The sequence below is a fragment of the Tachypleus tridentatus genome, chromosome 5, assembly GCF_004210375.1.
Source record: "Tachypleus tridentatus isolate NWPU-2018 chromosome 5, ASM421037v1, whole genome shotgun sequence".
Lineage (NCBI taxonomy): Eukaryota > Metazoa > Arthropoda > Merostomata > Xiphosura > Limulidae > Tachypleus > Tachypleus tridentatus.
This window is the reverse complement of record NC_134829.1, coordinates 38,896,559-38,909,414: the sequence shown is the minus strand read 5'-3', so window position 1 is coordinate 38,909,414 and position 12,856 is coordinate 38,896,559. Positions and strand designations below refer to the sequence as shown.

The following is a 12,856-nucleotide window of genomic DNA, read 5'->3' as shown; positions in this document are numbered from 1 at the left end:
AATCATTAACCATGAAACGACAAACGCAGTTTCTGGATGCTAAATAAATACACTAACCTTATACAATGGAGTTCCCAGAAATCGTTAACCATGAAACGACAAACGCAGTTTCCGGATGCTAAATAAATACACTAACCTTATACAATGGAGTTCCCCAGAAATCGTTAACCATGAAACGACAAACGCAGTTCCTGGATACTAAATAAATACACTAACCTTATACAATGGAGTTCCCCAGAAATCGTTAACCATAAAACGTCAAACGCAGTTCCTGGATACTAAATAAATATACTAACCTTATACAATGGAGTTCCCCAGAAATCGTTGAAAAAAAGATTGAGGAATGAGCTGGAAGGGCGCACGTCGCGATTCCCCTGAATAGCAGCTACGTCGTCAAATACGAGGCTCCCGCCCAAGGAGGTACTGTACAGAGTCAAGGCTGTGGCTGCGATAGCCAGAAGATAAAGTCTCTCTTGCTGTTGTTTACTCATGGCGATATACTGTGTAAAGAAAAGGTAATATGTGTTGACCATAATGCTACTTTTATATAATTTCATATCTTACATTCATCAGATACACACTTATATTCGTTACAAAGACTTTTAAGTTTCTTTGTTTATTTGTTTGTCTAATTTCACGCAAAGCTGTTCGAAAGCTCTCTGGCATAACCGTCTCTAACCTTGAAGTTTTATAAACAAGAGGGAAGGCAGCCAGTAAACACCATCCACTGCTAACTCTTGAGCTGCTCTTTGTCAACAAATACTGAGATTTACCGTATCCCTAGGACTGAAAGGATCACAACGTTCTGTGACGATATTCGAACCTGCTTCCCTCACGTTACAAGTCTATTGCCTGTAGCCATCAGAACGCCGAACAGAAGTGTAAAAGACATATAAAACATAACGAGATTATTTAACGGAATTATTTCAATGACATTATTAAAGGTTTTTCATCTTTTTTTTTTAATATTACAGATACTACTAGTAGTTTTCCTTTCACTCCCCAGAAAGACTTGAATTAAAAGTATCATGAGTTTTATATCTAAATAAATACAAACTTATTCATAATGCCAGATATTATAATAGTAAAAATTAAGTTTCGATACCTACTGTGGACACAGCAAAAAATAGAAGACAAGCGATAATCACCTGGAAGATACGCCCACCCCCACCCGAATTGGCACAACGGTATATGTGCGTACTTACAACGCTAGAAACAGGGTTTCGATACCTGTGGCGAGCAGAGCAAAAATAACCCATTGCATAGCTTTGTGTTCACCTACAAATTAAAAGATATATTTTGTATTAATCATCATTTTATCTTGCTTACTTAGACGATACACGTTACAGAGCATCAATGTACACACTATTGTATAAAAATATGGTTGTTACTCCGGTCATATCAGTTACTATTACGGTCTTGAGTTACATTAAGCGATTAATAATTACGTCTGTGAGATTATTAGTTACAACTCATTCTGGATGATTACATCAGTGAAATCAGCTGTTGTTACAGTTTGCATTGAATCGATTACAGAAAATTATGGTTAATTACGTAAGAGAATGTACCCAGTTGACTAAGTGAGCTAACAATGTTAAAAACTGAATTTCTAGCGTCAGAAGTACAGGATGCAGAATTTAACCTACTCATTTCTAAGAGCAACTATAACATTTGGGTCTGAAGTAAAATATTTTGTTATAAAAAGAATCAAGTCTCAATAGTCATTTCAGTCAAAACGTTCGGTTATGATGGAGATGTGGAACAGGGTCAAGGTTCGATTCAAAGTTGAAATAAGAGCTGGTTTTCAAATGAAATAGACAGTCATAAGAGATACTGGTGTTAAGATATTTTATAAGCAGTTAGTGACTGTTCGCGAGACGGCCATTAGTAATTTCTACCCCATATTTACGGTCTTGAAATTATCAAAGCAACAAACTTGTGTGATATATTTGCTTTTATCACACTCGAGAAAAAAATATATCATTAACGTCATATTAGTTTCGTATTAGATAATCTGACAATTTAATATTTTCGATAAGAATACATGGGAAATCACATCACTATGAAACATGTATCTTTGGTCAAACTTCTTGGTTCACAGTGACAGTAGAAAGAGTGACTGAGCTTACATTTGCTCTCTGCAGTGTCATAAAAAAAAGTATTCGAACAATCTGATGCCTACAGTCTCGAAAGTTCAGAGCAAGACTAAGAAAGGCTAACACTGAGTACAACTTCGAAAGAAAGAGAGAATAAACACTAGTGAGGTTTCTGTTGTGTTGGAAAGAGAGAATAAACACTAATGAGGTTTCTGTTGTGTTGGAAAGAGAGAATAAACACTAGTGAGGTTTCTGTTGTGTTGGAAAGAGAAAATAAACAATAGTGAGGTTTCTGTAGTATTGGAAAGAGAGAATAAACACTAGTGAGGTTTCTGTAGTGTTGGAAAGAGAGAATAAACATTAGTGAGGTTTCTGTTGTGTTGGAAAGAGAGAATAAACACTAGTGATGTTTCTGTTGTGTTGAAAAGAGAGAATAAGCACTAGTGAGGTTTCTGTAGTGTTGGAAAGAGAGAATAAACACTAGTGAGGTTTCTATAGTGTTGGAAAGAGAGAATAAACATTAGTGAGGTTTCTGTTGTGTTGGAAAGAGAGAATAAACACTAGTGATGTTTCTGTAGTGTTGAAAAGAGAGAATAAACACTAGTGAGGTTTCTATAGTGTTGGAAAGAGAGAATAAACATTAGTGAGGTTTCTGTTGTGTTGGAAAGAGAGAATAAACACTAGTGATGTTTCTGTTGTGTTGAAAAGAGAGAATAAGCACTAGTGAGGTTTCTATTGTGTTGGAAAGAGAGAATAAACACCAGTGAGGTTTCTATAGTGTTGGAAAGAGAGAATAGATACACTTGAGTACAGTCAGCATTTCGTTGAGATATGAGATAATGTTTGAAGTGAGAAATTATTGATTCTGCATTTCGCAATTTTAGTCGTAATAAGAAGAAACCATCTTTGTTTCCACACCGTAAAAATTAGCTATTGGGTATAAAATGTCATAGAAATTTTACTTTTTCAAGACTATTTAGAATTACGCTGTAAGTCACAGGATATGTGTCTATATGTGTGTCACAGACTATTAACTGTAAGTCACAGGATATGTGTCTATATGTGTGTCACAGACTATTAACTGTAAGTCACAGGATATGTGTCTATATGTGTGTCACAGACTATTAACTGTAAGTCACAGGATATGTGTCTATATGTGTGTCATAGACTATTAAATAATTTTTCTCATGTCATTTCCTTCTAATTTCCACGGTGCATTCTTACACCAATTAGTTTTTTTACGATAATGGAATGAGTTTTTCGAGAAATACAAAAGGTGGCATTGTTTTCACTTCATCATTAAATGTGTTCATTATTATTATTATTGCTGAACGAAATTTTAGTCAGTTTTTGGCCCCATCTAACGAAATATGTTAGATGTGAATAATGGATATCGATCGCTACTTTAAAAAATAATTGTTGTATGGAATATATGTACTATATATATAACAATATCATAAAAGCCGGAATACGAAAAATTCGAAAACAATAACATGTATGTCCTTTTACTCAATCATTTAAGCGCAGTAACATTTCTCTGGGGAAAATATAAACATAGAAAAACCTAAACAATTCCGTCTGATAGCGGAAGGCGAAACTCTTATACCTTAATGTTATTGGTGGAAAGAGTGATGCGCATATTAAAAACAAAGCAAAAAACGAGCTCTCACAAATTAATGAGATAAAATACGTGTGTTTGGGATAGGAAAACTAAGAACGCCGCTTTCGATTCCAACATAACGCTGCATATAAAACCCATTACTTATTTGGAAAAATGTGTACCTATTAGCGGAGGACGAATCATTAATTTTAATTTAATAGAAAACACTACTGAGAAAGGAAATGCACAGGGTAAAAACATACACAGACAAAAGCACTTTTCAATATTTCTCAGCAAATATATATATATACTATTCAAAACAAGAAACGCAAAAGGGATATTTTTTTAATTTTAAAAAGAAATATGTGTAATCACGTTACAAGCTCAGAGTATGTGATGTTACACTGATTGTCAGACCAAATTGACAATAAAAGTTGTGCACTTTGAAAACGGAGGAAAACATCGGATTTTTCGCCAAAACGCATTCGTGTCCAATAAATTTGTTTGAGAGATCTGCATGTTCTGCAAGTGCAACATGTGCAAAATCCCTATAAAAGTGACGGGTTCTCAGTTTCCATAGCTCAGTGTTAAGCCACCGACACGCAATACAGTTACCCCAAGACTGACTGAAGCACAACGCAACAACGCCATTTGTCGCTTGAAAGCAGGCGAATCTCGATCAGATGTTGCCAGAGCTCTGAATGTCCACCCAAGCACCATCATAAGGCTATGGAATCGTCACCAACAACATGGATCAACTCGTGACCGTCCACGATCTGGCAGACCTTGTGTGACCACGCCCGTACAAGATCGCTACATCCGGGTACATCACCTTCGGGATAGGACCACCACTGCGACGTCTACTGCCTCAACCATACCAGGGCTGCGTAGGATTTCCGATCAGATCGTACGCAACCGTTTACGAGATGCAAGAATCCGACCTCGTCGTCCAGTCAGAGGCGTCATCCTCACCCAGCAACATCGTCAAGCACGGCTGCAGTGGACTCGGGCACATCGGGTATGGCCTCATCGACGATGGAGGCATGTTTGATTCAGCGATGAATTACGTGTTATGCTTCGTAGGCAGGATGGAAGGACCCGTGTTTACCATCGCCGAGGTGAACGTTTTGCAGCAAACTGTGTGAAGGAAGTTGACAGATTTGGCGGTGGCAGCGTCATGATGTGGGCTGCCATCGCCTACAATGCCAGAACAGACCTTTTGCACATTCGAGGGAATCTTACGGCTCAACGATACGTCGACGAGATTCTTAGGCCCCATGTGCACCCCATCATTGTGAACGTCAATGACGTTTTTCAACATGACAACGCCCGTCCTCACACAGCCCGACTCACCATTGTCTTCTTGAGACACCATAACATCAACGTTCTTTGCTTGTCAATGTACTTTACTTGTTAGTGTACTTTATTTGTTAGCGTACTTTACGTGTTAGCGTACTTTATTTGTTAGCGTACTTTGCTTGTCAGTGTACTTTACGTGTTACTGTACTTGTTAGTGTACTTTCTATTGCAGCATTTATTTTGTTTTATCTCATTCTATGAATAACCAACGATGGCTACTTTAACTTTCCGTTAAAGTTTCGGATTTTGTTTCCCAATTTATTTTGGCCCGGCATGGCCAGGTGGGTTAAGGCGTTCGACTCGGAATCTGAGGGTCGCGAATTCGAATCAGCGTCGTACCAAATATACTCGCCCTTTCAACCGTAGGGGCGTTAAAATGTGACGTTCAATCCCACTATTCTTTGGTAAAAGAGTAGCCCAAGAGTTGGCGGTAGGCGGTGATGACTAGCTGCTTTTCCTCTCGTCTTACACTGCTAAATTAGGGATGGCTGGCTCAGATAGCCCTCGAGTAGCTTTGCGCGAAATTCAAAACAAACCAAACTATTACGTGACATAAATATTGCTGTTTATGTTTGATTTCTACAGTGTTTTTTTTTTTTTAATAAGCGTGTTTAAAGAAGAAAACGGGACCTGGATGTGTGATTAATATGGAGAAAACTTGAGAGTTTACCCAAGTAGCTTTGCGCGAAATTCATAACAAACAAAAACAAACCAATTTATTTATTCAGCTTTTATATGTCCATGGAATAGACAAGACATCTGCAAACTTTCAATACAGTCATATCCCTGATAGCATAACTTTTACAGGAATTGAAACCACAATCAGAAATGTACAAAACCTAATCCTTACTTTAGCCTACAGATAACTGTTTAAAGCTGCCAAAATATAGATTAAATTTTAATACTTGTTTCATTTCTTTCTGCAGTGGGATGTGTACTTTGTTTTAAATTCTATGGTTTTTAATTCTTTTGTTTGTTTACCTTTTATGTTATACCTCTATAAAGTATATATTTTACCTTCATAAATTGTCTATCCATCTGTATGTAGCGCCATGTTTTGAGTTGAATAGGGTGGAAAGATATTAAATTACTAGCAATGTTGGTCTTTCATATATATATATATATATGTGTGTGTATATTTATCTGAATATAAAAAATGGATACCCACACACCAATTAAATAAGCTGGAGACTTCTTGTAGCGATGTTCTGATCTGTCTAGGAGCTAGCCCCGCTGACGTAATCAGATAGGTAGGTGGTAAACGCAGCAAGATGCTTTTTTAGACGTTTTTGAATTGTTATACGGGAAACATAAGAGATATTTTTAGCGTATTATTAGTATATGGTAATCAGTACTTTGAATGGTCGTTTATTTTCGCTTAGGGTAGTTTTACGGGACGTGAATTATTTGGAAAGCCTATCAGTTCTTATTATTAATTATTACCGTACATAATAATATATATTTCAACGTACTTTTCTTTCTTTATATAATTTTTGAAGTACGATTGCAGTCCCCCGAATATAAAGCTTAAAATATAAAATTAAATGACACGTCGTCACTAATAAAATAACGTTAATACAGTGTTGTATATCTATCGTAATTGCAGCATAAAAGGAAAACGATTAAAAACGTTCTTCCCCTTAGTGGCACGTGCCCCCCGCTAGTACAGCGGTATGTCTCCGGATTTACAACGCTAAAATCAGGGGTTCGATTCCCCTCGGTGGGCTGAGCAGATAGCCCTTTGTGGCTTTGCTATATGAAACACACACAGTGGCACAGTGGAATGTCTGCGAACTCACACCGTTTGAAATCATGTTTTGATACCCTTGGTGAGCAGAGCACAAATAGCTCTTTGGGTAACTTTATGCTTAATAACAAACAACAACGACATACCTGCATATTCTGCATTTCAGAGAAAGTTAAAAATGTGATATTGGATATGTGCGTGTGTGTCTTTGGTTTCCGTCTTTGATAAACGCTGCCATGAAAAAGACAGGTGTGACTTTTACCGCTAGGCCTAAGTTTAATAACACTCACATCGTCGTGACTGTAGCTGACCTGACCCGATTAAGTTAGGTTATCTGTTAACTTTATTTCAAGTGTGTTTATTTGGTTTTAAAAATTGAAAATAATTAAAAAAATACTGCATAAAAGTAACAAAGAGTAAGGTACGTGTTTTTTTTTCTTATCTATTGATTTGTACGACCTCGCAACTACAAGTGATATTATAATTATTTATCATACCTCACACCAGAATTACAAGTATAAATTAATGTCTGAAACAGGTTCGATCAGTACCACCGATTTTTATCAAGTACAATCTTGTCACACACCGTCTTGAACTAATTATTAACGACGATATAAATGGTCCCAAAATTTCTTAATGGAATGATACTTTAAAAAAGTGAAATCACCTAGTGGCTAGAATAGAAATTACAGTTGTACTTTTCAAGAATGACATATTTGAGCAAAAGATTTTTTTTTCCATGTAAGGTAATTTAATTTTTTTAAGTTACATTTTTTTTCGGTTGGCTTAATAGATAAAAATATATTTTTAAAGCATGTGTTTTACGCTATGTAAAAGCATAATTTCCTGCACGTCAAGAAATATGAGATGTTATTGACAACGTTTTATCAACGTTGTGGCAGTAATGAGACCCAGCCCTCTAGCCCTCAGTTGGTCGATACGTTGACACTAGTTTAATGGGAAGTGTTGAGTTATTTAGTGAATTTCATCACGTTTCATACTTCTAAAAGTGAACACTTCTATTGTAACTGAAAAAAAATGTTTCTTTTATATCGAATAAAGACGTTGTAATGTAACTTTGTTTCTTTTTTATAGAAATAAGGATGTAAAGAATTTTGAGACGACTTCACTTAGAATAACAACACGATTTTCCGTTTATGTAATTAATACTTTCACAGTGGCTTAGAAACAACTTCCTAATGGAACATTTAAGCGGAAAGAGTTACTCAACCAGCATAGAGAACCTACGATCTATAGATTACGGTAACACACATCACATAATGGCTTATGCTGTGTTTGTGTTAGTCCCCTTATGAATCAGTGGTACGTTTACGAGTTACAAACACTAAACTCAATGGTTCGATCCTCGCGATGGTTCTTTTAGGTTTTTGATTTTCACGCAAAGCTACACGAGGTCTATTTATGCTAGCCTTCTCTAATTTAGCAGTGCAAGACTAGAGGTAAGGCAGCTAGTCATCACCACCCACCGCCAAATATTGGGCTACTCTTTTACCAACGAGTAGTGGGATTGAGCGTCACATTATAATGCTCCCTCGATTGAAAAGGCGAACATGTTTGGTGTGACGAGGATTCGAACTCCTGACCCTCAGGTTACGAGTCGAGTGCCTTATCCACCTGGCCATGCCTGGCTTCTCGTGATGAAGAGAGTGCATGTGGCCCATTGTGTAGCTTTATATTAACAAAACAATGGCACCACCTTATAGTTTCGTAATAGGATATGTTTAAATATATTGCAATCATAATTTTCTAGACAAACTCATACAAAGTCAAAACAACTGAGAACAATGAATTACGCATACATATTACATTGGGCTACTAAAATTTGTTCCGTGACGTGTTTTTTTTTTTTTTAAATCGTCCTAATCTTTTAATCAAATTAATGATATAACAGATTTATAAGTTTCGTTATACAATTACACATTAATAAATTTAAAAGATTTAGACATTTGTGAAAGTTACAAATGCTACTTTCTTTAGAATTATCCTTCCAATACTACATAAGATTTGTCTATGCATAGTTGCTCACAGTTTTTAACTGATGGATTGTATGAAAAGTAGCTAGCCGACAACACCAACCAGCAAGCCCTGAACGTCAATTATGTGAGCGAATTTTGGAATTTGACGGGAACTCTTACACCCATGGCCACACAATTATAAACAAGTTTTAGTAATAACAAAATGCGAACCATGAACCATCGGATCAACAAATACTAACTACTTGAAAATGGCAGTATTAAAAACTAGAATGGTAAATGTTTTCTCGGGAGTTTCGAACCCTTAGAAATCTTTTATGTAATCAATATTTATTGTATAGGCCAGGTGAGTTAAGGCGTTCGACTCGTAATCTGAGGGTCGCAGGTTCGCATCCCGATGGCACCAAACATGCTCGCCCTTTCAGCCGTGGGGGCGTTATAATGTGACGGTCAATCCCACTATTCGTTGGTAAAAAGTAGCCTAAGAGTTGGCGGTGGGTGGTGATGACTAGCTGCCTTCCCTCTAGTCTTACACTGCTAAATTAGGGGCGGCTAGCGCAGATAGCCCTCGAGTAGCTTTGTGCGAAATTCAAAACAAACAATATATTGCATAATTGATCGTACGCAATATTATTACATTACTCAAAACGTGTTGTTATTGATGTTCTAAAATTCCTTTAACGTTTTTGTTTACAAAACCAAGCACTCAGTTAACCAAATACTTCAAATTCATAGAATAATAATCCAGTAGTAACACTCTCACTAAGACGACAGTTCTCGTTATCGAATGCATAATCCAGTAGTAACACTCTCACTAAGACGACAGTTTTCGTTATCGAATGCCTTATAGACGTTTTTCTTAGCCAACATGAAATAACGAACAAGATTTACGTGGACATATTTGTATATTTAACCATGATGCGTATAAATATAAAAAAATCAAATCACTTTAAACTGAACTTTATAACAACCAGTAGAGAGAGATACATGTGTGAATTTAATCTCTGATTTTAAATTGTTTTGAAATATTATAATGGCACACACGTGTACACACCTAAATCCTTCAAATGTAATGATGACACACGTATACATAACTAAATCTTTAAAATATTTTGGTGGTATACGTGAATGTACCCAAATCTTTAAAATCTTATGATGGCACACACATACATATTTAAATCTTATGATTACACGCACATGGACACCTAAATCTTTAAAATCTTATGATTACACACATATATACACCTAAATGTCTAAGTTAATGAGTAGCTTCTTTCAGAAAACAAAATTACACTAAGTGAGAGAAACGAATATTTACCGTTGTGGCGCTTTTCTCTCGTAAACCTGGTTCTTTTAAGTTATCAACGAACATACATCAAAGCCGAGAGAACGTAACGATAAGAAATTAGTTTATTTCTTGCCTCACGTTTCTGGAGACTCGTACATTATTATAACGTTAACACTTAAGTGTAGAAATGACATTCAAGTGGAAATAACTCTTTAACAGTACCACGATTAACGTAAAAATAAACTTACATCTACAACGTCACGACTAATCGAATCAGTAACTGAATATATATGATAACTAAAATTAATCCCAAAATTTAACACGAGTACTGACATTATCAACTGGAAACTAAATAATGACCCATAGCTTCCCTGATACTTTGTAATCTACTCTCGTTTCCTGAAGCTCCCTGACTTTACTAGATTCTTGATGCCAAATTTAGAGCTTTATGTATATTCTAGGCTTACTATTTTAATATTTAAAACAACACGTTCCCTGGTGGTAAGTTTACCCACTCCCAACGCTAAAATCCTAGGTTCGATTTCCTCCGGTGTACGCAGCAGATAGTCCAATGTAGCTTTGCGCTAAAAAGATACAAACATGCCCCCCAGTATCTCAGTGGTCAGTATACAGGTTTATAACACTAAAAGAAAAAACAAACAAACAAACCGGTTTTCAATTCCCGTACTGATAACAGCACGGACAACCTTTTCTGTTGCTTCTTGCTTAACAACAAATTGAACATCATGCATTCTTTAGTAAATATCTCAATCAAAGCGTTGAAAGCATCACTTACAATAAAAACCTTCGTTGTGTTGTAATGACGTGAACAAAGGTTTTTAGTTTTTCTCGTGCTAAAAATGTTCAATTTTAGCAAGTTTCCAACTACATTATCCTCAAAAATTAATTAATTACTAGCACAACATAACAAACATAGAACCTATGAACACGAGAAAAGCCCGAAAGACTCCTTAATATCTAGTCTAATACTACCTTTCTTAAAACGTATTTATAAAGTAATAGTGTTACTATCCACATTGAGACGAAGTCACTGGGAAACCACTAAAGTAAAAGTAACGCATAAGCTTACATTTTTACTGTCTGACCTAAGCCTAACGAATTGTTTATCAAGATAATAATAATACTGCAACACACTGTCACACCTAATTAGCAAGCACATGGATGCAGTAGTCAGGTGTCTCCACTGAGGCAGGTTTCAACTTTTCATGGCAATCTATGAAAACAATTTCAAGTTTATTACGTAAACTTACCCACTATTAAGCGTACTCTAATTAATACGTTACACGTGGTATTCGTAGCGTTCAATTACACAATCGCATGCTCAAAACCCAAGTGTGCATAGCGACTAATTCTATGCACAAAGTATTAACGAAAAAAATAATAATTTCCCGCAAAACTCTCCGTAGTTCGTAGTAGTTTCTGTTAATTTCTTTATAAAATATTACGTTGTTTTGACATGATATATAAAGCATGCAATTATGTGGTTTTTGTATGTGTAATTTTCTGCATTGAAAGATTAATAATGGTTAAACGAAAGAGAAATTCTCATTAGGAGAAATAAGCATTTCTCTGATCACCGATATTGATTTATATTCTGTACGAAAACTCTAGAACCTAGAGGTCTGCCACTGTAGCTAGGGGCGTTCAAAACTCTTATTGTAATTTCTATAAAGTATTTTTATTGAAACGTGAATACGAAAGGTGTATAATTATATTTTACAAAAGATGTAGGTCGTTTGTACAAAGTAAAAAGTCTAAATAAAAGTGCCTATAAATATGATTTATTTTTTCGACTTGAATAAACCTTATTGATGATTACTGACTTTGTTCGATTTCGAATATTCACGCAAAGCTACTCTCAAACTGTCTGCGCTAACTGTTCCTAATTTTGAAATGATAGACTACAGGGAAGATAACCAATCAACAGTACTCTCAGCCAATTCTTGGACTATTGTTTTAATTGTGGTTGTTATTATTGTTTAAATCTATCAAAATGTTTTGAGTCGTATCCTACACTTATTATTTTGTATATAGGTGAAGATTTGTAAAAATAAAAACTGCAGTGGTTATTATTTTTTTAAAAACAATAATAATGCTAATTGTTATAACGCTGTCTTCTCTTCCAAAAAAGGTTTGCCCAAACCTTAAACAAACCTACATTTAGAGTTTGCCAGGCAAGCGATGAAAAACAAACATCGGTATGTTGAATGTAAAAAACAAACAAACAAAACACATTATACGTGAAACAGGATAATGGTCATCTTGTTATACGTGAAACAGCGTGAAGACCACTTTGTTATACGTGAAACCAAATAAACATGAAAATGTAAAACGTGAGACAAAATAATTATCATATTATAGGTGAACCAGATAAAAGGTTATTTTATTTTTTTTGTGAAACAAAATAAGCATTACTTTATTGTAAATAAAACAAATATTCCAAACAAACAATGCGATGCTGACCATGAAACAAAATAAGCAATACCGCGTTGAACGTGAAACATAACGTATAGCTCGTGAAACAAACTGAATATTCCCGCGTTACAAGTTAATAAATTAATTATTTGCTTACTCTGCGCAGAAAAAAAAAAATACATTACCTTATTACAGCGGAAACAAAAGAAATATTAGCCTGTCGTGTGCACAATAAAATCGTAAACACATAATGTAAAATAAACATTAAAATATAGCTTGTAAAACAATAATTATTTGATATCACGCTATTTCATGTAAGACAAAATAAATGAAAAC

General features: G+C 35.4%; 1 protein-coding gene across 2 annotated transcripts in view; it reads right to left on the bottom strand.

The window, feature by feature from the left end:
* LOC143250970 (protein O-mannosyl-transferase Tmtc3-like) overlaps positions 1–12,856 on the bottom strand; it is a 121,091-nt gene that overhangs the window by 65,950 nt on the left and 42,285 nt on the right. For both annotated transcript variants that reach the window (XM_076502225.1, XM_076502227.1), the window contains one exon: positions 297–500. In XM_076502225.1, coding sequence (XP_076358340.1) covers positions 297–500 — 204 coding nt within the window. The remainder of the gene's footprint in view (positions 1–296; positions 501–12,856) is intronic.